The 27,187-nt window shown below is 37.6% G+C and overlaps 1 protein-coding gene and 1 pseudogene across 4 annotated transcripts in view; one reads left to right on the top strand and one right to left on the bottom strand.

The window, feature by feature from the left end:
• NCKAP1 (NCK associated protein 1) overlaps positions 1-12,278 on the bottom strand; it is a 111,272-nt gene extending 98,994 nt beyond the window's left edge. For all 4 annotated transcript variants that reach the window (XM_060409664.1, XM_060409665.1, XM_027964768.3 and 1 more), the window contains exon 1: positions 11,773-12,278. In XM_060409664.1, the coding sequence (XP_060265647.1) occupies positions 11,773-11,880 (108 nt within the window). In that variant the 5' untranslated portion in view covers positions 11,881-12,278. The remainder of the gene's footprint in view (positions 1-11,772) is intronic.
• Positions 12,279-15,105: 2,827 nt separating this feature from the next.
• On the top strand, positions 15,106-23,063 carry LOC132659196 (splicing factor 45-like; annotated as a pseudogene).
• The last annotated feature ends 4,124 nt before the right edge of the window (positions 23,064-27,187 follow it).

Genomic DNA, 27,187 nt, shown 5'->3' with positions numbered 1-27,187 from the left:
CTGTCCATGTTCAAATCCTGGCTCCTAGCTATAACTGTAAACGAGTAATTTTCTGTGCCTCAGTTTCATCTGTTAAACAAATCATAATTGTAATCTACCCTAAAAAGTTTTTGCCCATTAGATTAGTATCTGTGGGTGCTTGTGGGTGTGTGTGTGCATTGCTAAGTCACTTCAGTCATGTCCGACTCTGTGCGACCCCAGAGACGGCAGCCCACCAGGCTCCCCCATCCCTGGGATTCTCTAGGCAAGAACACTGGAGTGGGTTGCCATTTCCTTCTCCAATGCATGAAAGTGAAAAGTGAAAGTGAAAAGTGAAAGTGAAGTCGCTCAGTCGTGTCCGACCCTTATCGACCCCATGGACTGCAGCCTACCAGGCTCCTCCATCCATGGGATTTTCCAGGCAAGAGTACTGGAGTGGGGTGCCATTGCCTTCTCCAGTGTGTGTGCATATGAGCAGAATTTTTAAGGGTATCTGGCATACTACATTCACTCAAAAAATGCCAATAAAAAAACACAAGATTCACAGACACTATACAAGAGTACTAGGCACCATTTCATTTTTTTCTGAAATCAACCTACTCGAGATACCAATAGAGACACTTGCAAATACTCAGGCAAAAAAAAAAAGTGCAAGAAAAAAAAACAAAACTTGACTAAAAGCTAGTATTTAGGTAAATACATCTTGCCAAAAAGCCATTCTTAATAATTAACTGAAGAATAATGTCCTACCATACTGAAAGAATACAACAATATCCCAACTAACCAGATGTCTCAGTTTATAGAGATTAAATCTTCACTCAACTCAAAATTTTCATTTTAATGATACTAACAACAAAGAAATCATAATAACCTATATTTTAAAAACACAGCCTGCAGTTGGTACACCTAAAACTCTTACTTCGTCCTACTACAGAAACATTACACAAAACTCATCTTTCATTCTTGAAAGTATTACCCTTTGAAATAACATGTTTAAGAAAATGATAGGGGATTCCTTGGTGATCCAGTGGTTATAACTCTGAGCTTTTACTGCAGAGGACCCAGGTTCAATCCCTGGTTGGGGAACTAAGATCCCACAAGCCACGAGTTAGAGCCAAAAAAGAAAAAGAAAGAAAAAAAAATTGAATATACTACTATACTTAGTTATCAGTATATTCCAGAAAGGCTTGCCACAAAGACTGAATCAAAAGGTTTGATCAATTCAAACTAGAGTACATCTAACCTGTCCATCACCCCACCCTCCAAAAAAAAGGGGAGTAAAGGACAAAATTTTGTCTAAACCCCTGAATCTCATCTCTACAAAAGGTGAAAAAAAAAAAAAAGTTTTTTGAATAATTGGTTAAGGGATTGCCCAAATGGCTCAGTGGTAAAGAATCCACCTCCCAATGCAGGAGGATCTAGGTTAGGAAAATCCCCCAAAGGAGGAAATAGGAACCCACCCCAGTATTCTTGCCTGGGAAATCCCATGGAACAGAGGAGCCTGGAGAGTTACAGTCCATGGGGTCACAAAAGAGTCAGATACACTTAGGAACTAAAACAACAATAATTGGCTAAAAGGGCTATTTCATCAAGAAGCACACAGGAAACTACATCTGTAATCTCAGAATTGTTTTAAAGAACACCACTCTAAAACCTTATTTTATCTTGACTCAGCATGACTTCATAATGCATAAAATACCAGAATTTAAAATTCCAGAACATCTAAAGCAAATTTAAATATTTATACACTTAAATTTCCAGTTTTCAGAACTGAAACTTTGTTTCCCATGAATATTCTCATTATCTTTAAATTTAACAAAGCTAAGACTGATCTAGCAGATAAAATTATACTAGTGTTAAAGGAAGTACTTAAATGTAATAATTAATAACTGTCTCTAAGTGGATCACAGCCCATACAGCCTTAGGCAAGTTGCTTCCCTGAGCCTTAGTACTTTAACCCACAAATTAAGGATACTATTATTACCTACTTAATAAGGTAGGTTGTTCAGATTTTTAAAAGACAAAATACACAAAAAGTGCTTATTCCAGGTGCCTGACACACAAATTCTTATAAGTTTTAATTATCTTCTATTTTTTTTAAATAGAACTTTTCACAACAGATGGATATCTATAATGAGTTCCTAATTATCAAAAAAGACCACACATTTAACCAAATTAGTGTTGTCAATTCAGTATTTCTTAGTTCACTTCTTCACAAAACACAAATATAACGTTATTATCCAAAATAAACAACAAAGACGTTTCAGGAAACCACATATTATTTTATTCAGGCCACAAAATAGACATCTTTGATTAAAAACCTCAAAATCAGACTTAAAATAGTTTCAAAGTATGACTTTTCAACAAATCTTCCTGCCAAATCTACCACTGAAATCCCTTCCGAGGTCTTTCCTTGGGTTGTCACAACACAGATTACGTACCACAGCTTAACTTTGCATGGTTAACATTACAGATTTTTCCAAGAACTTCCTTACCACAATGTTTAAAAAATAAAAATTGAAAGTACAGAAACAGTCCTCTATCCATAAGAGATTAAGCAACAATCAAGAGAAAACAAACGATAGTGATTATGTGTCAAGAGTAAAAGGAACATTCACTAGGCAACTGTTGCATGTAAAACACCTTGGTTTAGAAATTATCTAAATCTTTATGCAACAGACAGAAAAGGAGCATCAGAAATTAAGTGACTCGCTCAGGGCTTTAAGATTACTAACTTTGAGTACTCAAGTATTTCAAAACACTAAAAACAAAACAAACAAAAATACACTAAAAACATTTACTAAAAAATATATACACCAAAAAAAATATGTAAAAATTGTTCCATTCTTTCAATACCTCAGCTGCTCAAAATTTTTATTGAAGTAATCATTATTAAAGGAAAAAAAATCTGATTGCTTCAATCAGTTTTATTTTTTAATTTCCAGTCTAACTTAAAATACATTCCTTTGCCAAAATATTATAGAACAAAATAATTTATTCTAATACAGTAACTTAACTGGAAAAAAACATGAACAAAATCCCAGGGATCAGAATGACAATGCTATTTGTGAGAGTATAGGAAAGAAATCAGCCTCACCTGAATCGTATTAGGAAAGAGAAAAATACAAAATGTGACCAAGATGAAAGGTGAATTTAACTTTTACTCCACAAACAAGAAATAATAAACCTGTTTTAAAGCAGGTTTTGCAAAATTGAAGTACAAGGGGACTAAAATTCTCCCTTGAGTCTTCAACAAATTGATATTAATACCTAGAGGAAAAATGGACATCACTTAAGACCATGGATTGTAAAAGGAACTTGCTTATAACTCTTTTATTTTCTAATTTGAAAAATAATGAACTTCAGTGTGCAACTTTCCAGTAAGTATTAAAAATATCTTAAAAAAACACCCCAAAACCTATCAAGACCAAAACAAGCCTCAAACTCTAAAAATACTGATTAAATTTTTCACTTTTTTTCATGCATATCACCCACATTTTGACCAATGAATCTGCCTGCAACTTCCCCCTTGAGATTGGGTAGGTGAAAAAAAAAGGGGGGGGGGCAGGAGAAGAAGAAAAGTAACCCACTTCTATAGTTTGGATTAAAAAACTTGATAGGAAAGTAAATGGAAATTATTGGAAATGCTTTAAAATTAATGTAATCTTATAAATCATCTCTTATAGAGTCAATAATAGCCAATTTAAAGGTATATAAATATGATTATTGTTTCCTAAGAACAAGTTCTCAGAAAATCATATTTTCTCATTATATATTTCAAAATTCTTTATTAAAAATTTTAATAAATCAAAGTTTCTAATTACCATTCAATACTCAAAAAGATGTCTATGTTACTGTTTTCAAACATTTCTCAGCTTCTCATATACAGAAACATTTCAGTTTATATCCAACAAAGAGTAAGGGTTATATGTGGTTACACTGTTACTATTCTAAAAGAAGTTGATCTTTAAAGGACTGCTGGGAAACATACTCCTGAAGAACAAACACTTATTTTGTACTAGCAGCAAGTAGATATCAAACTATAATACCAGGCAGTAAAAAGGAATAATTAAGTAATGTTCCTAAAGATGGTATTGAGCTGGCTTTATTACGAAAAAGTGAACACTTAGTAACTGCCCACTATGTTTCAAGCTCCAGAAATACCCAACATCTATTCACTAAGGTCTTACTCTTGTGCCAGGCACTATACTAGCACTTTGTGAATTAACCCATTTAATTCTCAACTTTATAATGCTAATTAAAGAGTATTCCACATGTGGGAAAACAGGAATATCTAAGATTGCAAGAATTAGAGTCAATAAGACTAACGTGGCTTAGAAAACCAAAAAATGTAACTTGAAGTGTAGGAGAAGCTGAGAGCAAATAAGCACCCTGTAGATGGTTTTGCTAGTACAGAGTCTATGTGCAGCCAAGCATTCCAGGAATTTAGTTATCCCTCAAAATCAAAATTAAATCATTGCAATTATCAGAAAAAGAAATCAGAAGTATTAAGAAGTTAACTTTACTTATTTCAGTGGTTCTTCAGAACAACTTCAAGGGCTTTCGCTTATTCAGTAGATTTGGGTCATGATCCAGATGTACTTTTAAAAACCTTTTAAAATGATTATGTTATGTATTTCTAACCAAGAACCAAGGAGCTCCTCAATTTATAAATAAAGGAACTCTAACTCAGAAAGATTAAACAATTTGTCCTAAGTTAAAAAAAAAAAAAAAAGTACCAAAGTTTTATCTAGAATCTAGCCCTCTCAACCCACAGAATGCTACAAGTATAGGGGGGTGGGGGGAACAGAAGTTTAGAGTCTATATGCCAGCAAGAAGGATTAATACAGGACTTTCAAACTTTATATATTTTATATCTTTATATATTCTACTGAACAAAAGTTCGGAATCTTGAATGATTGACTATTCCTTGTCATTGCCTAGCTGAAGTTTCTATTCATACTTCAAAACCAAGCACAAAAGTCACTATCTCTTCTTCCCATCGTCCCCAGACAGGAATCTTTAACTCCGTTCTCAAGATACCCACAACAACACTTAATCACTGCATTTTAGTTAATTATCTACACATCTGTCTCACCCACTGCAATAGGAATTTCTTGGCACTGGAGACTGTATCTTAATTTGTTTTCCCAGTGTCCAGGAAGCCATTCAACAAATGAATGAATGAAAAGAAAACTCCCAATGTTTGCTACTAACTGAAAGAATAGCTCATAATATGACTTCCAAAGTTTTATTAAAGATACAATTTTATTACTGTCAAGTATCTAAAATAATCAAGTATGCAATATTTTCCAATACTTAAAACAAAATATTCCTTCAAAAACTTTAACCCGTTATTTATTTCAAAACTATTAAAAATGTTAATGATTCAAATAAAAGTTACTGTCATTCAGTTCTCAAGAAGATGTCTATGCCATTTTCTGCTGTTCAACTCTCCTTACAAACTTGCAATTTAAGAGATTATTAAGTTTAACTTGTTGAAGTAAAACATTTCATTACAATAGTATTTAAAGAAATGTTTTAGAAGATTCTGTCATATTAAGTGAGTCAAAATTAATAATTACAATACTGCAAATTCCTAATAGGATCAAAATTAAGACGATTTTACTACATTTACTAAAAATGACAATATTAAAACCAGTCAACAAAAAAACATATCTTGGGAACAGAAAAGAATAGTACAAATTTTGTAAAGTTCAAGACAGAAAGAAACACACTTATTGATTGCACTTCCTTAATGGCATTTATTTTATTTCATGCAGGGTTTTTCAATGGAAAAAAAAAGTTGCCATTTGACTTTAAAAATCCAAACACAGAATGTATCTTTGAAATCTCAAGAGACAAAGCCTCTTCAATGAAAAGATGCCTGTACACACCCTTACAATGAAGCAGGATAAGGGCGGTCTCACTGTCTGAACGCACACCTTCTTCCTGTTTTATGTGCTCTTCCCTCAAGCAACAGTTTCTTTTAGTTTTCAGTTTTCTTAGTGTTATTCCTGTGGTTAGTCCTCTCAGTTTGTGCTTTTAATATGTCATGGGCTAATTTTAGAAACAATCACAAAGAAAAAAATCCATATAATATGAAAAGTAAATATAAAATATTTGTAAGTTCCCCAAAATGTCAATAAATTGAATTTTTAAATTTCCTAATTCTAAACTATTTCTCATTTCAATATACTACAAAGCTAAATAGAAGTATTTAATAATCACTGGTGGACTGTTAATTACAACCTCAATGCCTTTTCATAACAAACCCATACAAAGTTCATCTAAAAGTAGTCTACAGTAAATAAGAAAATTATTTCTAGAATTGCCTATTTCTTTTAGGTTAAGATTATTGTGTGTTCAAAATTATATGTGCCAGAAAAAATTCACTAATGATTATAATCTAATGACAAAAATAAAGAGCCCAGACTCAGCAGTTAAGAAAGAAAGGAGTCAATCCAACCTTTCATTTTTCAGAGTAAGACTTGGACAAGTTAACCAAATTCAACTGCTTTATCTAGAGAATAAATCACAGATCTAGAGAATAAATCACAGATCTGTGGACAACTAAAAGAAAAAAAAAATTTTAATTTAGGATATAATAGAGTCAATAAATAGCTAGCATTACTTTTACTTTTATTACATGTTCTTTTTTGCTAAAGAAAGACATAAAAGGGAAGTCTGGCATGCTGCAGTTCATGGAGTTGCAGTCAGACATGACTTAGCGACTGAACAACAACAAAGAGATGAAACTATTTTTAACATATAAATGTATATCTACTGAACATGATCTGAAATTATTGTTGGAATTTACTTAACACTCACACTGCAAGTAAATTATCAAACAAGAATACAAATTAAATTTTCAATCACCCTTGCCAGTAAAGACAAAAATTTTCAATACCAATACTTTCTCATCTGAGCCTTCTCATTTTCAACATATTGCATGTAGCTAGCTAAATATATCCATCCCTTTAATTTTCTTAAAATATAAATATACAAGCAACAGATTAAGAATCCTAATTTTATTTATATGTAAACTGTACCATGCTGCTTCTTCAACTTTATTTTTGGAAATAATCTATTTTAGTCATAATATAATAAAATATACATGCACATATGTTAGCATTTGTACAAAAAACTGTATAAGTATACACAGCTCATTTTTTAAAAGTGGGAGATGAACAGGCAGAGAATTTCTGAAGTCGTATTTGAGTTTTGACAATAACAAGTATTCCTCTGTAATCATTTAAAAAATTTATTATTTAAGTTATTTAACAATTCCACAAGGGAAACAAAAGGTGGACAATTTACCACTGACACTTAAAAATAATAAAAATAAGCCTCTTTCCTAAGTAGTTTTCAGTGATCTTTATCTCCTCAGCCTACCATCCAGTATAACAAGAAACAGAATTATCTATCAAATACTCGTTTTTACAAGCAGCTTCCTTGAAAAGTAAAGTTACAAACAGAGGTAGAAGGATTTGTTTACATAAATATATACATGTTTTATATATATATAGAACTTAAATACAGATGATGGAGAGACAATGCTTTAACATGTTTAAGGATTTTGATAATGAAAATCTCCCTGGGGAAAAAATTTTATAGGTACTAACAGTACTTCTACAACTTTCCAGAATCCAGTCTTTGGAACATGCTTTCTTCTCCTGATTAACCCATACAGAAAATAAGGGCCTTAAATGAAGAGAAATCCAACATTGAAAGGGAAGACTAAAGCAGATTCCCCTTTCTTTACCCTGCCTGCATACTTCACATACATTTTTTTACCTCCATTAGATAAGCAGATATCAGGTAAAGACTTTCAATTTTACACTGCTATTAACTTCTTTACTCATAAAATAAACTTATTCAAAATCATGGGCAAAAGCCTGTAATAAAAACACTCCATTAAAAAGAAGTTTGCAATAGCTGGATAGGTATTTTCACCTTTCTGTCCTTTAGAATTGAAGCAGTAATTTAACAAGTTGAAAAATATGAAAAGTATTAACTGAGATCTTTTTGGTACAGAATTATCAAGTTCATGTTGGTGATGGCATAGGAAAAAATAGAAAAAATGAACAAGGAATAAACATACACACACACACAAAATTAAGCTCAGCTAAAAAAGGCTTCCTTTTTGGAGTTTTGGTGTATGTGTTTGCTAGACAGCAGTAAAATTTCAGAAAAAAACAAATGTTGCTCCCAAAAGTTACTGACAGCCCTAAACAAATACCATCTTACATTCATAGAAGTTTTAAACTATTTTCACATTGTTATAATCTTTTATCTTCACAATCCTGTGCAGTAGACAGATCATGTATTACCAACCCTATATTAAGAAAAACTAAACTGAGCTCAGTTAACTGTTTAAAATGGGCCTTAACTTCTACTTTGTAAAGATAACATAATCAGAGTTGGAACAGACTTGAGTGTTCCTTTCAGTTAATTTTCCCCCATTTCACAGATGAAAAACAATGAAGCTCAGGGAAGTCAAGATACCCACCCAATATTACAAAACTCTCAGTGACATACTGAAGACTGGAAGGCAGGTCTCCTAACTTCTGGCTTGATACTCTTTACTTCTACCACACTGCCCTGCCATGTTACAATGAGTGATATACAAGTAGGCTGAAATGTTAAAAGTCACTATATAAGTGGGTAGTAGTATTAGCTCCAGAAAAGGGAAGACATTTTTAATTTTTAAAAAATTTAAGACATTATGAAATAAATAAATTTAAATGTAAAACTACCTACCACCTTCACCTTTTTCCCCTAAAATCCTCCTTCACATCTTAAATCTCTGATTTGATTACAAATTCTTAAATTTTTCATAACCTGTACATATTTGTTCGTTGTTTAATCACTCAGTGGTGTCCCGACTCTTTTGCGACCCTATGGACTATAATCACAAGGCTCCTTTGTTGGTGGGATTTCCCAGCCAAGAATACTGGAGTGGGTTGCTATTTCCTTCTCCAGCCTGTATATATTAAGATATCAAAAATTACTCAATTGATAAAATTTTACTTCAAAAAGCAAAATATTTTTCAGGGGCCATGTTACATTCCCCTAAGTATTAAAGCCTCTTATTCTTGGTTATAGTAACTTATTTTATTGCTACTTAAGTCACTGAAATATTTTTCACTCTATATGCTCACTAAAATATTGCCATTGCAGACTTTTAGTTGAAACAGTAATCAGATCTGATAGACAATCTAATGAAAACATGAATTAATGAAAATGTGGTAAATGACTGGCAGACATGTATTATGCAGTAGAAGGGTTTTTTTTTATTTTTAGGACTATAAGAGATTGAGATTGAAAAGATTACGTGGGTTTATACTGCCATAAAAATGTAGACAGCAGGAACCTTATAAACACATGGTAAACAGATCTTAATCACTTTTGGGGGCAAGATTTTTGAACAAATGTTTCAATCCCAGCCAGCCAGGAAGATATGCCAGCCTTTATACACAGCTCTATACAGGCTTAAAGACTCAAAATCCATCTGATGTATTTGTATATAAAATCACATGAGGAGGGCAGATCAAAAGCTATTATTATTAAAATTAGAGCAAGATTACACACACACACTCATATATATGTTGCATATACATATATACATAATATGCCTAATATATTCATCCTTTTCAACAAGTCCTAACTGAAAGCTTCATGGACCACATAAGATCCCAAGTACTGGTAATTCAAAAATGAGTAACACAGTCCCCACTGAGTGGGAACTCACAATCACTCAGATAAGGTAGAAGTATTTCTCAAGAAATTATAAATGTGTTAAGTGCTGAAATATAACATTTCAATAATTCAAAATATTAGACACTTGATCAATTCACTTTAAATTGTACTAGTTCAATAAGGCAAGAGCCTAAAGTTTCTCAAAAGAGGAAGTGAAAAAATAGGCTTTTAAGAAAAGGCAGTGAACTGAAGTGTTTGAACGCTTAGAATCTAGTCTAATCTTCGATCATTTATGAAGATGAAATTTGTAAAATCCTACTATTTTCATGACATAAAAATGTGTAACGAATGCTTTAAAAAGAGGAATTTTGCCTAAATACCCGAATCACTTTTGATGTTACTCTCACTTCCTCTTTTGGAAACCATCATAACCATTTCCTTTAACCACAATACCACACCTCTGGTAACTTTTAGCGATGTCTTGTTTTTTTTTTGTTTTGCACAAAGATCATATAGGAACGAATTTCCAAGTTAAGGAGCATCTCACAAAAAAGTTCAGGTCAATGAACCTGTAAATAATACTATCTAAAATTATTACAAACTTACATAAACTTATAACCAAGTCTCTTCTCAGTAAATGTAAAGGGTTTCATTGGAATGACCCTGAGCTCCTGTCACACAAAATATAAGTGTGAAGAGGCATTTTACTTTCCAGAGTGCACTAGGTTTAAAGTCAAAAAATCCTCATATTCTGGGAAGCCAATGGAACACAGCCATCGCTACACAAAATTTGTCCCTATTAAAACAGGACAGTCTTCTCTAGAATTTCAAATGGCTGAAATAGGTCAGTTTTATATTGAACTCCATCATACAAATTTTTAAGTATTTTTTTCTTCAAGAGCCCTAATTCACAACGGCTACTACTCTACTGCTACGATTAAACTAAAAGGAAATATTCAAAATGCATTAAAAAGCCAAAAAAAAATTATGAAGATATAACATTAAACACACACTGGAAACTGTCAGGACCTAGCTTGCATCAAAAAATCTTAAGTTTTCTCCTTATCAAATTACTAAAAACTTACTAACTTTGCCTTAAAAGGAATAGAATTCTGGTCTTTCTTTTCTAAAATAAATTAATGTAATATTTGCTCTTTCAATCTATTCTTCTTAACTTCAACTCAGCCTTGCATTCCTTAATCTTGCGAAAGCCATGTACAGACTTTCAATGGGCCTATTAGCTAGAGTTACTCAAATGATCAGACTAAACCATAAAATCAGCATAAGAGCAACACAATCACAGCTTTTATTTTGTATAGACACCGAACGTAAAGAAATTTAAGAAACGATGTTTCGGTATTATCGACATGGTTGGAAAAACTAAGATGAGGAGGAGTAAAGAGAAAAGAGAGAAGGTTGTTATTCCTGTCCTAGTGACTCACAACCCAGAAGCATTTCAGCAGAAAACTGGTTCCACCCTCACTCCCACCTCCTTTCCACCTTCAAAATGAAATAATTCCAAATCGTCAACACACTCTTAAATGGCTTTTATTTGGCAATCCAAAATAAAATGGCCAAGTGGAGGAGATGTAGGGCTCATCCAGAAGAGCCATTCCCTTCTCACATTCCCACTTACATACCAAAAGAACTGAGGGGAAAAAAAACCCCAAAACTGCTACCATCTCCGCCAGATTTCTACCATTCGATCTCAGTTACGGAACACCCAAGTTTTCCTATCCCCCTCCTAGGATCTCATCCATCCTCCTCCCTTTCGCGCAGACCCAGTTCCGGGGGCCGGGGCGCCGAGGAGGGGGCGGCAGCGGCGGCGGCGCCCCGCACCCCGCGCCGGGCCGGCCAGTTCCCAGTGCTGGGAGCGGGCAAATGGCTCCTCTCCGCCCCTGGCCGGCCCGCGAGCCGGCGGGAGAGACGCCAGGGCTCCGCATTAGGCCGCGGCGCATCCCGGCGACCCCGGTGGGGCCTGCGGCCGCGAGGCCGTGCTTCCTGCCCCGGGCGCCGCCCGCCGCCCCCACTGCCCAGGCCTCCGCTGCCCTCCATCCCGCCCCCGCCGAGGCCTCGCCGGCCCGTGCGCACCTTCTTGATGTTGTAGAGGCGGGTGAGCATGCCGACGCCCCGGTCGTTGAGGATGGTGAGCTTCTCCGCCAGCTTCTGCTGACTAGGCTGCAGCACGGAGCGCGACATGGTGGTGGTGGTGGTGGTGGCGGTGGCGGTGGCGGTGGTGGTGGCGGTGGCGATGGTGGGGCCGGCGCCGCCGGCCTCGCGCCCAGTCACCGGCCCGCGGCCTCCGCAGCTCCCTCGGTCGGGCCTCCTCCCCTCCCGCCCGTGACCTCCGCCTCAGGGGAGCGCGCCCATGGCCCTCGCGCCCCAATCCCGTGCGGGTGGACAGAGCGAGCCGCGGCGGACGCCTCGTCGTCCCTCTCCCCGCAGCAGCCCGCGCCCCGGCGGCCTCCTGCCTTCGGTCCGCCGCCCTTCCGTCCCCACCCCGGGCGCCCTCCGCCCCAGCCCCCACCACCGAGCCGCCTTCCCCGGCTCCTCCACTAGGTGTGGCGGAGGCGGCGGCGTCTCCGGCGGCTGAGAACGAGGCCGTTTCCCCGCAGCCCCGGACGAGCGCTCGGTCACCTGATCTGCCGCGCCGGCGCCCTCGCGAGGCCGGACGGGGAACTGCGCCTAGTGGTGGGGGCGCGCGGGCGGGAGCCTCGGCCCGCCTCGCCCGGCCTCGCTGCAGCCGCCGCTCGGGACGCGGCTCCGGCTCCACACCCGACCCAACCCGGCCTGGCCCGCCCACTGTCCGGGGAGCCTAAGCCCGACCTGATGAGGTTACGTTTTTCTGGCCAACACACACCCCTCCCCTTTCAAGTTTCCAAAAGTTGCCTCTCCACCGCCTCCCTAAAGAAACCAGCAGAAGCCCGCGGGGAGGGGGCGGGGGCAGGGCGGGTTTTTTCTGGCGAGTTTCGCCCGAGAGTGGGCTGGTGGCTCCGTGCTCTTTTCCCTCCCACTGCTTGACAGACGCTCCGGCTGAACGCAGCAGATGTGCTCTGCGAGGCGGCCTTCGCCTCTCCCTTCCTCCCCTTTCCTGCCTATCTCCCCCGCTTCAAGGCAGTTCAGGAGAGAGAGGGTCGGAAGTGCGGGCGGGCTCAAGTTTCTCAGATAATCAGAATCTGACATTTGTGGACGGGATTACCCCTTCGGAGAAGACGTCTACAGAAGAGGCCCTGGCCTGAGGGAGGCAGAACTAAATGTTTCTTCAAGGGCATGAAGGAACTTTCCTATTTTTTTTCTGGCCTCCACCCCAAATCCCACCCCTTCTTGGCAACATTCTGCTTTTCCATCTTTTTTTTTCTTTTTCTTTTTTTCCTGATCAAACACCTCCCAGTCACACCTGAAGGCTGCCCCCTCTGATGCCAAAAGTGAGCAAAACCAGGGACTTATGTCATTGCCTTGGGTGAGGAACTGCAGCAAAGAGGAGTCAAGCTGTTTTGATGGATTTTTTCGCCTTAATTTCGTTTGATGTATTAATTTCTAAGTAACTGACAAAATATTCTGCCACCTTCAGTAAACGACATTACAAAAGTAAGTGTCATTGGATTGATCAAAACACTTTATGGAAAGGAAATTGTGAGGAATATATTCTGAAACATTTATTTTTAATCTAGTATATATAGAGTTCCTTCAGAAATTTTCTTTTTAATATTACAAGATCAAGGCAGTAGACTGAACTTGATTTAAGGAGCTTTGAAAAAGAGTCCTACATTCACTGAAAAATCCTACCTGCCATTATGCTTGGAAACCTGTACACGAAATTAACTTGAATGAAAGTTTTTTAATAGAAACACCTCAGAGAGATCACCTATTGAGCTAGTATTAGTTATTAGCATATTGGGGGATTTAATTTATCTGGTTGCATTCCAACTTGATAGTTTAAATATTAATTTAGAAAAGGTAAGAGTCTGGAACCTGAGATAGTGAGGGCATACCTGGGAAGGAGAGGGTATAGGGAGCGGGGTGGGGAGTAAAGATGTGCTTTTTTCAGGGACCAAAGGCAAATTTAACCAGACAGAATTAGAATCCTATGTAGAAAGGTTATATCATTTTCTAGTTTTTCAAAAGTGCTGTCTAGAGAGAACAATAAAGTGGTGCCACATTGAAATTTGAACACAACTGTTATTTAGAAAAGCCACTATCAGGATTCCATGTGAACTTGAACACTTGCTGCTTGTAACTTAGAAGCACCAGATAGAGGGAGAGCTCTGTAGATTCTATTCTCATTATTGAATTTTTATTATAACTAACTTTTAGACATACTGGTCCTAGATTGAATAGAATATTTATATTAGGTGTAAGTGAAGTATTCATAATTCTTGCATGTCTCTACATTTTGCATCAAAAAGAATTTTGTTACTGAGCCAACCCTTTTGAAGTTTACCCATATGTGTAGTGCGAAGTGGGCTTCCTCGGTGGCTCAGCAGTGAAGAATCTGCCTGTGATGCAAGAAACTTGGGTTTGATGCCTGGATGAGGAATATCCCCTGGAGGAGGACCCCACAACTCACTCCAGTATTCTTGCCTGGAGAAACCCATGGACAGAGGAGCCTGGTGGGCTACAGTCTATAGGGTCGCAAAGAGTCAGACATCACAGAAGTGACTGAGCTCACGCATAATATAAAGTTTATTGTAAGTGCTAAGGTAATAATCCTGTATTTTCCTATGCATATATGATTTTATGGCTAGGATAATTAGTATATGTCCTTTTATATTTCTTCTCAGTATTTCAGTCTTTGAAAATATGTCATACTATGTGAATCAGCCTATAAAATTATTATAAAAATTGCCCATCGTGTAGATTTTTTTCTTCCTATTATTTTCTGGAAAAGCAGAAATTTTAAAAACTGATTTGGAAACTTAGAAAAGATGAGATAAGTTTTAAAAAGCTTGATTGAAGATTTTATTTCCCTCATCATATAAAGCATAGTCTTCACAATTCCTTTGGTACTAAAGATTTTCAAATTGTTTCACTTCAGTTAGATTTTTGCTATTTGTCCCTAGAACATAAGGCTTCAGAGAGATTTAGAAAGTAGATGATAGCTTTTTATTTGCAGTAATCATAGAAATTTAGCTAGCATAGACCAATAGGCCTTAAAAAGTGTGAATTTTACTATATGTAAAGTATATCTCAATAAATCTGACTAGAAGTTACAGAACTGTGTTTTGAAAATTATTTTTTCTTGATAGAAGTATAAAAGTAGCCACTGTAAGGAAAGTAAACATTTGAAAACCCAAACTGGAAAATATATAAATTGGAAGAGGAATAAATTTGGCTTTATAGAAGAATTCATAATAGAATTATATTTTGTGACCCACAAATATATTTTACAATGATTCAGTTATAAAATCCTACTTATAGGCCCACGGTGTCAGCGTTGCGTCGGGCTGGCACTGAACTGAGATGTCCCTGTACGATGACCTGGGAGTGGAGACCAGTGACTCAAAAACAGAAGGCTGGTCCAAAAACTTCAAACTCCTGCAGTCTCAGCTCCAGGTGAAGAAAGCAGCTCTCACTCAGGCCAAGAGCCAGAGAACAAAACAAAGTACAGTCCTTGCTCCAGTAATTGACCTAAAGCAAGGCGGCTCTTCAGATGAGCGGCAGATCGTGGACACTCCACCGCACGTGGCTGCAGGCCTCAAGAACCCTGTTCCCACTGGGTTTTCTGCAGGAGAAGTTTTGATCCCCTTAGCTGATGAATATGATCCCATGTTTCCTAACGATTATGAGAAAGTAGTGAAGCGCCAAAGAGAGGAGCGACAGAGGCAGCGGGAGCTGGAAAGACAGAAGGAAATAGAAGAGAGAGAAAAGAAGCGTAAAGACAAGACATGAAGCTAGTGGGTTTTCCAGGCGACCCGCTCCAGATTCTGATGAAGATGAAGATTATGAGCGAGAGAGGAGAAAAAGACGTATGGGCGGAGTTGCCGTTGCACCTCCCACGTCTCTTGTGGAGAAGGACAAAGAGTTACCCCAAGACTTCCCTTATGAAGAGGATTCACGACCTCGCTCACAGTCTTCCAAAGCTGCTATCCCTCCTCCAGTTTACGAGGAACAAGACAGACCCCGATCCCCAACCGACCCTGGCAACTCCTTCCTTGCCAACATGGAGGGCACGGTAGCACATAAAATCGTGCAGAAGTACGGCTTCCGGGATGGCCCGGGTCTCGGGAAGCATGAGCAGGGCCTGAGCACAGCGCTGTCGGTGGAGAAGACCAGCAAGTAAAAAATGGGTCAGGCTGTGGGGAAAGATTAGGCATATGTAAACAAGAAATGAATGGAGTTTTGCAAGGAAATTTTACTTTTTTAAGCTGTTCTGAAGATTGCATATACTTGGACCATACAGTAGACAGAAGAACCAACTTTGGGTGAAGAACTTTGAAAAGGACAGTAGATTTCACTGTAGTGTAACTGTGGTCATAAAAAGGACAGACAGTAAGATACATGCTAAATCAATACTTCAAGTTGTGTTCTCCTACGTATTCAAAGACCATAAAGGTATGAAAATTACACAACTAAAAATGATTGAGAAAGTGAACGGGAAAAGATGCAGCAACAGTATCCCAGTATCTATAGTAAGTGAATAAGAAGTTAGGACTTAGCCACAGATTGCAACTTGGTATTGCAAAGGAGTAACCAAGAGACGTCTAAATGAAACAGAAGATGTCTCCAGTAGTCAACAGAAGACATGCCCAAAATAGAACTGATCCAAAAAGTTCAAAAAGAAAACAATGAAAAATTAATTACAGCCTTGATCTTGACTATTCACATCCAATTAAATTCATCTTACAGCCTGCGAGATCTTGTTAATGCACTTCACACATGTTTGTTTGCTTCTGCTCTGCAAACTATATTTCCTTTTAAAATCACTCAAAGAACTTGAGATTCTTTCTGTGGAAAAGCTCTAATGTAATGAATAATTTCTGTTTATGATTGGTTTTAATTCTTCTTGGTTCTTTTTGCAATACAAAGGACTTGTGAGTTTTTTGTTTTAGAAATGTATTGTGCCTAGACATACTTAAATAGTAGATGACATATCAGTGTATACACACACTTACTGGTTGATGTTTGGGGTTTGGTCTTAAGTATTTTAAAATTCTAGAATGCTACATGTAAAATTGGCAAAAAACAATGGTAAAACAAAGCTTGAGTTAAACTACAGGTTAAGCTTCTGATGATACCCAACTTCCAGATTATATTTTTACATTTAATCTACCCTAAAGATCCTTGGAAGGAAAGTTATGACCAACCTAATATTAAAAAGCAGAGATATTACTTTGCCAACAAAGGTCCGTCTAGTCAAGGCTATGGTTTTCCAGTAGTCATGTATGGATGTGAGAGTTGGACTGTGAAGAAAGCTGAGCACTGAAGAATTGATGCTTTTGAACTGTGGTGTTGGAGAGGGCTCTTGAGAGTCCCTTGGACTGCAAGGAGATCCAACTAGTCCATTCTAAAGGAGACCAGTCCTGGGTGTTTGTTGGAAGGACTGATGCTGAGGCTGAAACTCCAAAACTTTGGCCACCTGATGCGAAGAGTTGACTCATTGGAAAAGACCCTGATGCTGGAGAGATTGGGGGCAGGAGGAGAAGGGGATGACAGAGGATGAGATGGCTGGATGGCATCACCAACTCGATGCACATGAGTTTGGGTGAACTCTGGGAGTTGGTGATGGACAGGGAGGCCTGGCGAGCTGCAATTCATGGGGTCGCAAAGAGTCGGACACGACTGAGTGACTGAACTGAACTGAACTGAAAGATAAATAGTTTACAAAAATTGGGAAGAATATCGAACATACTGAACTGGACCTCCACAAAGTCTAGACTAGAAGTACAAACTTAGGATCATCAAACTGTGGATGATATTTGGAATCGTGGCAATAGATGAGATCATTTTGGAGAGAGTATTTTTAAAAGGAAAGTAGGGCCTAATTCAAAGCCCTGAAGAACTCTGACTTTAGGAATCAAATACAGTTAAGTGGAGTCAGCAAAGAAGACTGAACAGGAGTTTGAAGGGAACCAGAGACTAGGGCAATAGGCCGGAGGGGTCCAGAGAGGGTTCTTTGTTTACTTTCAGTGTAAATTGTCAGATTATCCTGTAAAGAGGGAGAGATTTATAACTCAGAACAGACAGAAAGGATAATCAAAGGTACAGAAACCTTGACAGAACAGGAAGAAAGGAAATGAAGGGGAATCAGATGATAAACAGACAAACTAATTTTGACTAGGAGTTCCAGGAAAAGCCAAGATAATGATACTAGATAACATTTATTGAGTACTTGCATTGTGTCATGCTCTGCTCCAGTGTCTTGCATGAATTAATGTGCTTCATCTTCATAACAAACTCTGAAATAGGAACACTTCATTATTCCTATTAAACAGATGAAGAAGTTACTCCTAAGGCCACAGCTGGTAAGGGGCAAAGTTCAGGCTATTAACCACTTAATGAAAACGCTGATGTAGGTCAGCAGAATTGGTTTGGGAAAGATAGGAAAGTTTTCTTATATGTTCTATTTTCTCAGTAATTAGAAGTAGTTCATCAGCATAAAAGGGAGGTCATGTGTCACAGATATTGAATGTTTAGCAGAAAAAAAGCCTAGGTTCTGGGATCAGACTGACAGAGCTGGAATCCTGGTTTTTGCACTCACAGTGGTTCTTTGACATGTGACTAAAGCACTGTGAACCTCAATTTTTCACCTTAAATGAAGATTATTATACTTACTAGATTGTTTGAGGAATGTTTGGAATAATTTTTAGGACTGTACCTTGTGTAATTCAGTGAATATAAATGTTTCTTGTTACTACCACTATGGTGATTATTATTATTGTCCCAGCCTGCCCAGATGTATGATTTTCTGCATTGGTACGTGGCACAAAAGGGATGAAGAGCTGTAGATTTTTCTGTTTTTAGGTGAGTGCTATGGAGAGAAAAAGTGGCAAAGGAATTGAGAGTAGTGGTTATAGAATAATATAGCTAACTGTGTTTTAAGACTCAACCAAAAAAATTTAAAAACTTGTCCAATTGATTAGCATTGCTTTGTTTGACAAATTCTTATTTCAAAGTAATAATTTCTGAAAAAGACAGTTCCTCTATTTCATGTTAGACACACAGCATAATCATTGAGCTTCTAAGTGTTGATCGTGTGCAAATGTTAGGGACATTAAATTTTTTCTTATAAAATATACATTATGCTAAATATTATAAACTCATTATAAGATGATTTTCCCCTACTAAAACATCACTGAAGTCTAAATATTTACAATAAGTCAAGTGTTCACTGATGCTTAAATTCAACTTTCTATACCCATTTAAATTCAAATCCAATGTTACTTAACCACCATCATACAAACTAAGCTGCTACTGTTTCCTTGCTTTAAAGCTATGAACATTCATTGTCCTACCTAGATTATTTGTATGGTACATTTTTCCCGTTTCTTCCATTATTTCTAATTACTTCAATTGATTACTCTTTTCCCAACCAAACTTTAGAATCAGAATTTATTTAAATTTTCCACACTTTGTGTATTTCTCCCATTCCCAGTGGTCTTTATTTGTGCTACACTTGAAATAACAGGATGAACAATTAACTTTCAGTTTGTGAAAAGAAGAAAGCCATGTTTCACAGCTGGTATCAAATTTTGTTTACTTATTTCACGTCATAGATTCTACATTTACAATATAGGAGAATGTTAAAACAAACATTAGCATATGCATACGTATGTGTAAATACTTTCTAGTGTCAGGTTTTAATTATAGAATAGTTTGACCTTTGTAAGTTGAAAGTATTTATAAATAGCTATAAATAGAAAATATTTATGTTATCTAATATATTAGCTTAAAAATGGTAGTCATTCTGTTATCTAATATATTAGCTAAAACTGCAACCGCTAGATTACAAACTATAGTGCTTCCAAACACCAGAAGGGGACATTGCTAGTCAACCAGTTCTGGAAATAAGAAAGTTAGTGTAGCTCACTCTCTTGTTTTAAGAAAGGGTGTGACAGACTTAAAGCTCATGACTTGAATCAGAAGAACGGAATGAAGCTAACTCGTCTTTATTCATTTCCTCCAAGGAGCTGAAGCAGAACAAAAATAAAGCTGAAATCATTTTTTTTTCCTTACATTTTGGTCTTTATAGGCCAAATTAATTCTTGATTCTAATTAAGGTTCCTAATTAGCTTTGGATCATGGATGCTATATAAATCTAACAAAACTAGGCATCCTGTCCATAAAAATATAGAAAATTTTAATGCAATTTTAAAGAACTTACAGTCTCACTAAAACCTATGTAAGGCCCACAGACCAAAGATTCAGAACTATCCTGGACTGTAATGAGTCCATCCAAAAAGCTACAGGAGGAGCAGTTGTATACCCAAAGTAATCGTGTGTTAAATGTCCAGGTTTAACCTGACATAAATATTGAAAAACAAATGTTCAGACCAGCATTCAGAATGTAAAGTGTCTCTTTCCTGATCAGTTCAATGCATAACAACTGACTCTATGGTAATCTTTCCACAGGATGAAAGTGTAGACTTTGTAATCAACATCCTTATCAGGACTAAATATCCCACTGTAGCTGGATTACTCAAGTTCCTTCTTTATCTGCTTCCTTCTGGTGCCAGACTTTGGCACCTCCAACAGAAAGTAGGAAAAAGAACTGAACGCATGAAACTTAAATGATTTTATTTTCAGTTGAATACCTTGACTAAATAGCTTGGTGCAAAGGAAACTGCTATTTTGCTCTAAGTTTTTGCCCTTTCTCTTACTGCTATATGTAATATAGCATTGGCTGCCTCCTTAATGAAATATATAATGTCTTAAAGAGATTCTGTGGCTTCTGCACATTACATAAGCCGTAGTCAGTCTGCCTCAGAATGAATGCACAAAAATTGTAAATTTAGTCTCAGAAGCATGCTGCTAAAGCAAACCCAGCCAACTTTTCAGCCTTCAAAGCTGCTTTGTATAAAGCAGCACATTTGGAAATCTGTCACTGGTACACTCTATTCACACTGGATTAATAAGAAGTAAAATTTAACATGACGAAGAAAAGGACATAGAATATAAGAAAGGATCACAAAAATGGAGAAAACAATAAATTCCAACAAAATCCAGTATTAGTTAAGTTTTCAAATAACTAGACATTTATATGTTTTTGAATGCTGACAATATACTCTTATTAATGAAATGTCCCCTCTCTTGACCTCAATGCCCAGTGGCAAATTCCCTCTTTGCAGTGTAAAATATGCCTATGTTCCACACTGCTATTGCTTTTTCAGGTAGGCAAAAAAGTAAATATATAGTAAATACCACCACCATCATTTAACATCAAGTGTTTGACACAAAATAATGGACTTAACTACAATTATCGGAGTTAAGTGAGCTGCCTCAAATTCTTTGTGGAATAAGATCATTTCAAAAAAGATAACAAAAATTAGGATTAAGGGATTTTTTTTTATCTCCATGGGGAACAGTTAAATTTAATTTATGTGAAAGATTTCTTTTTCTTTTATATCTCTTATTTCAAGTGGTGTCGCTACCTTTATTGTAAGATTTTTAAAATTTTAACTTTATATTACAAATTGTTTCAAACATAAAAAGGATAAAGAGTATAAAGGCCTCCTATATATTCATTATCCAGCTTTGACACTTAACATTTTCCCAAACTTGACTGTAAAGGGTTTTAATGTATCTATAATTAAACTAGAATTATTTATATAATGATAGCATAAACCATAAATAATTGGAAACTCTTGAAAGAGATCATTTTGAATTATTTTTAGAAGACAACTATTTATTGTTCCTTCAGAAAGGAATTGGGCTTATAAACAGAATTTTTAATGGGAGTTAACTGTTTTCATGGTGCTTGATGGTAATTTTTAGAAACATTTTTATAAGAGGAGACTGTAAGAATAAATATCAAAGTAACATGCTTAGCAATAGCCAAACCAAGTGGTCAAACTAATTAAGCTCAGTTGAATACATATCTCTCTATCAAACTGAAGCTGAGCTAATAGCATGTGATACACCATTGCATGAGTCGGGCTTCCTAAATCTTGATTTCTTTGAAAAGCAAATGAAGAGTGCAGCCAGTGAGTTCATTGTACTGAGTCACTGGGTTGAAAAAGAGAAAGATAAGCCACCTACTGAACAAACATTTTTTTCTTCTAGGTGATTCACAATTCTTTGAAGACTGGTACTCATCCAGTGCTCATTTCATATATTTTGGTCTCAGGCAACTTTGACTATGGGAACTTGATTATGTAAAAAACTCTCTAACTGATGTATTATTGTCATCTTTCACTCACTGAATGGTGTCCAACTCTTTGTGACACCATAGACTGCAGCGTGCCAGGCTTCCCTGAGTTCCTCAGGCTTCCCTCACCACCTCCCAGAGTTTGCCCAAGTTTATTTCCATTTAATCGGTGATGCCATCCAACCATCTCACCCTCTATCACCCTTTTCTTCTTCTGCCTTCAATCTTTTCCAGCATCAGGGTCTTTTCCAATGTATCGGCTTTTTGCATCAGGTGTCCAAAGTACTGGAAATTCAGCTTCAGCATCAGTCCTAATGAGTATTCCGGGTTGATTTCCTTTAAGATTGACTGGCTTATAGGTGTAAGCAAAAACAATTTTAAAAAGTCAGATAATTTTCAGAATCCTAGTGTTACATTTATTAAAACTTTTTTCAACTAATATTAAATTTTTGCTAGGTATTTGCACTAGTTGACAAAAGAAAAATTACAAAATCATTTTGATTGATTCAGTCTAAGAAAAGTTTCTCATTTTTCTGTTTCCAAGGAAGCATAGAAGAGCATTTTTGCTGTCAGTACTGGCTGTAGCTTTGGGGATATTATTATATTGATAAGCTTGATTAATATACTCTTCATTTAATTTTTATTAAATTTTAAGTTAAGCCTAAGATCTATTGTAAGAAAAAAATGCTGTAATAAAATAGAGAAATGTTAATCTTTATAATTTTATATTGTTTGTGGTATCAAGTGCATTTTTCTCTCTATAACATACAAAATCCAAACTGTATTTTCCCCATGAATTTACAATGTGGGAGAGAAAAGAAGTCTTTAAAATTTAGAGCAGCAAGACTCCATACTTTGGAAAACAAGAAAAAATAAGTTTAAACTGCTCTTGTAGTAAAAAGTGCACTTTCATGTAGTGCTGTGAGCCTTTTGAAGATTAATTTTGACATATGTATAAAGAACATTCAAAATATCCATGCCTTCTAAATATGAACACACATTCATATACTCTTTTTTTCTATATCAAGGATCATTATTTGATTTTTTGAAATATAATAAAGGCTTCTTTCTTGGTGTATTCCTTTCTGTATTTTTTTTTAATTGAAGGAAAATTGCTTTACAATGTTGTGTTGGTTTCTGCCATACAACAATGCAAATCAGCCATAATTATGCATATATCCCCTCCCTCGTGAGCCTCCCTCCCCTCTCCTCACCCCTCCCCTCTAGGTGATCACAGAGCACCAAGTTGTGTTATATAGCAGCCTCTCACTGGCTATCTGTTTTACACATGATGGGCTATAGTCTCTAGGGTGGTAAAGAGTCAGACATGACTGAGCGTATGTGCACAGGGTATATACTAATACGTTGATGCTACTTTCCCCATTCGTCCCACTCTCTCCTTGCCCTACTGTGTCCACAAGTCCATTCTGTACTTCTGCGTCTCTATTTCATCCCTGCAAATAGGCTCATCAATACCATTTTTCCTGACTCCGTATGCATGCTTCAATACACAATATTTGTTTCTCTTTCTGACTTACTTCGTTCTGTATGACAGGCTCTAGGTTCATCCACCTCACTAGCACTGACTCAGATTCATGCCTTTTTATAGCTAATATTCCATTGTGTATAGGTAACACATCTTCTTTAAGCATTCATCTGTTGATGGACATCCAGGTCGCTCCCATGTCCTGGCTACTGTTCATAGCGCTGCAGTGAACACGGGTACACGGTCTTTCAGAATTGTGGTTCTCTCAGGGTATATGCCCAGTAGTGGGACTGCTGGGTCATATGGTAGATTTATCCTTCACACTCATATATTCTGCTCCCAGATGTATTCCCTAAGGAAAAAAATCCTAGATTTTAAAAAAAATTGTGCACAAGGATACTATTTATAACAAAATAGACTAGATACAACTTAAATTCTCATAGTAGGAAATAGTCACAAGAGTTACAGAACATCCGCATCAAGAAAATTCTAAGCAATTCCATGTCAATGAAAGAAAACAGGTCTTAACTAAAATCTCCTGCATGTATCTCTTGCTAGCTGGGGCTTTTGCAGAAGTTCTTGGTCTTCTATTAGCTTTTGAGAATGACAAAATAGGCCTTTTTAGGCAAAGTAGGGAGAAGGCAATGGCACCCCACTCCAGTACTCTTGCTTGGAAAATCCCATGGACGGAGGAGCCTGGTGGGCTGTAGTCCATGGGATCGCGAAGTTGGACATGACTGAGCAACTTCACTTTCATTGTTCACTCTCATGCACTGGAGAAGGAAATGGCAACCCACTCCAGTGTTCTTGCCTGGAGAATCCCAGGGACAGAAGAGCCTGGTGGGCTGCCGTCTCTGGGGTCGCACAGAGTTGGACATGATTGAAGCGACTTAGCAGCAGCAGCAGCAGGCAAAGTAGGCCCTATAATGAAAACAAGTAGATCAACAGCTTAATGAGATATGGGTAACACCTAAGCTCTTGGTACTTAAGGTGTTCACTTCAGTTGCTCAGTCATGTCTGACTCTTTCTGACCCTATGGACTGCAGCATGCCAGGCTTTCCTCTCCATCACCAACTCCTTTTTGCTCAAACTCATGTCCATCAAGCTGGTGATGCCATCCAACTATCATTCCCTTCTCCTCCTGCCTTCAATCTTTCCCAGCATCAGAGTCTTTTCCAATGAGTCAGCTCTTCACATCAGGTGGCCAAATATTGGAGTTTCAGCTTCAATATCAGACCTTCCAAAGAACACCCAGGACTGATCTCCTTTAGGATGGACTGGTTGGATCTCCTTGCAGTCCAAGGGACTCTCAAGAGTCTTCTCCAACACCACAGTTCAAAAGCGTCAATTCTTCGGTGCTCACCATGCTTTTATAGTCCAACTCTCTCACATGCATACATGACTACTGGAGAAACCATAGCCTTGACGAGACCTTTGTGGCAAAGCCATGTCTCTGCTTTTCAATATGCTACCTAGGTTGGTCATAACTTTCCTTCCAAGGAGTAAGCGTCTTTTAATTTCATGGCTGCAATCACCATCTGCAGTGATTTTGGAGCCCCAAAAGATAAAGTCAGCAACTGTTTCCACTGTTTCCCCATCTAATTGCCATGAAGTGATGGGACTAGATGCCATGATCTTAGTTTTCTGAATGTTGAGCTTTAAGCCAGCTTTTTCACTCTCCTCTTTCACTTTCATCAAGAGGCTTTTGAATTCCTCTTCACTTTCTGCCTTTAGGGTGGTGTCATCTGCATATCTGAGATTATTGATATTTCTCCCAACAATCTTGATTCTAGGTTGTGCTTCCTTCAGCCTAGTGTTTCTCATGCTGTACTCTGCATATAAGTTAAATAAGCAGGGCGACAATATACAGCCTTGACGTACTCCTTTACCTATTTGGAACCAGTCTGTTGTTCCATGTCCAGTTCTAACTGTCGCTTCCTAACCTGCATATAGGTTTCTCAAGAGGCAGGTCAGGTGGTCTGGGATTCCCATCTCTTTTAGAATTTTCCACAATTTATAGTGATCCACACAGTCAATGGCTTTGGCATAATCAATAAAGCAGAAATAGATGATTTTCTGGAAATCTCTTGCTTTTTCGATGATCCAGCGGATATTGGCAATTTGATCTCTGGTTCCTCTGCCTTTTCGAAAACCAGCTTGAACATCTGGAAGTTCCTGGTTCATGTATTGCTGAAGCTTGCCTTGGAGAATTTTGAGCATTACTTTACTAGCATGTGAGATGAGTGCAACTGTGTGGTAGTTTGAGCATTCTTTGGCATTGCCTTTCTTTGGGATTGGAATGAAAACTGACCTTTTCCAGTCCTGCAGCCACTGATGAGTTTTCCAAATTTGCTGACTTATTGAGTGCAGCACTTTCACAGCATCTTTTAGGATTTGAAATAGCTCAACTGGAATTCCATCACCTCCACTAGCTTTGTTCATAGTGATGCTTCCTAAGGCCACTTGACTTCACATTCCAGGCTGTCTGGCTCTAGGTAAGTGATCACACCATTGTAATTAACTGAGTCGTGAAGCTTTTTGTTGTACAGTTCTGTGTATTCTTGCCACCTCTTCTTAATATCTTCTGCTTCTGTCAGGTCCATGCCATTCTGTTTTTTATTGAGCCCATCTTTGCATGAAATGTACCGTTGGTATCTCTAAAAAGATGTCCTTTTCATTATAGGGGACTGGAATGCAAAAGTAAGAGGTCAGGAAACACCTGGAATAACAGGCAAATTTGGCCTTGCAGTACAGAATGAAGCAGGGCAAAGGCTGATAGAGTTTTGCCAAGGGAACACACTGATCATAGCAAACACCCTCATCCAAGAACACAAGAGAAGACTCTACACAAGGACATCACCGATGGTCAACACTGAAATCAGATTGATTATATTCTTTGCAGCCAAAGATGGAGAAGCTCTATACAGTCAGCAAAAACAAGACTGAGAGCCAACTGTGGCTCAGATCATGAACTCCTTATTTTCAAATTCATACTTAAATTGTAGAAAGTGGGGAAAACCACTAGACCATTCAGGTATGACCTAAATCAAATCCCTTATGATTATACAGTGGAAGTGAGAAATAGATTTAAGGGACTAGATCTGATAGACAGAGTATCTGATGAACAATGAATGGAGGTCCGTGACATTGTACATGAAACAGTGATGAAGACCATCCCCAGGAAAAAGAAATGCAAAAAAGCAAAATGCCTGTCTGAGGAGGCCTTACAAATAGCTGTGAAAAGAAGAGAAGCGAAATGCAAAGGAGAAAAGGAAAGATATAAGCATCTGAATGCAGAGTTCCAAAGAATAGTCACGAGAGATAAGAAAGCCTTTCTCAGTGATCAAAACTGTCAGTTCTTTATAGTCCAAAAGCTTTCTTTATAGTCCAACTCTCACATCCATACATGACTACTGGAAAAACCGTAGCCTTAACAAGATGCACCTTTGTCAGCAAAATAATGTGTCTGCTCTTTAACATGCTCTCTAGGTTTGCCATAGCTTTTCTTCCAAGTAGTAAGCATCTTTTAATTTCATGGCTGCAGTCACCATCTGCAGCTCAAAAAAATAAAGTCAGCCACTCTTTCCTTTGTTTCCCCATCTATTTGCCATGAAGTGATGGGCCCAGATGCCATGATCTTCGTTTTCTGAATGTTGAGTCTTAAGCCAGCGTTTTCACTCTCCTCTTTCACTTTCATCAAGAGGCTTTTGAGTTCC

This window comes from Ovis aries, chromosome 2 (genome assembly GCF_016772045.2).
Source record: "Ovis aries strain OAR_USU_Benz2616 breed Rambouillet chromosome 2, ARS-UI_Ramb_v3.0, whole genome shotgun sequence".
Lineage (NCBI taxonomy): Eukaryota > Metazoa > Chordata > Mammalia > Artiodactyla > Bovidae > Ovis > Ovis aries.
This window is presented reverse-complemented; position numbering and strand designations above follow the sequence as displayed.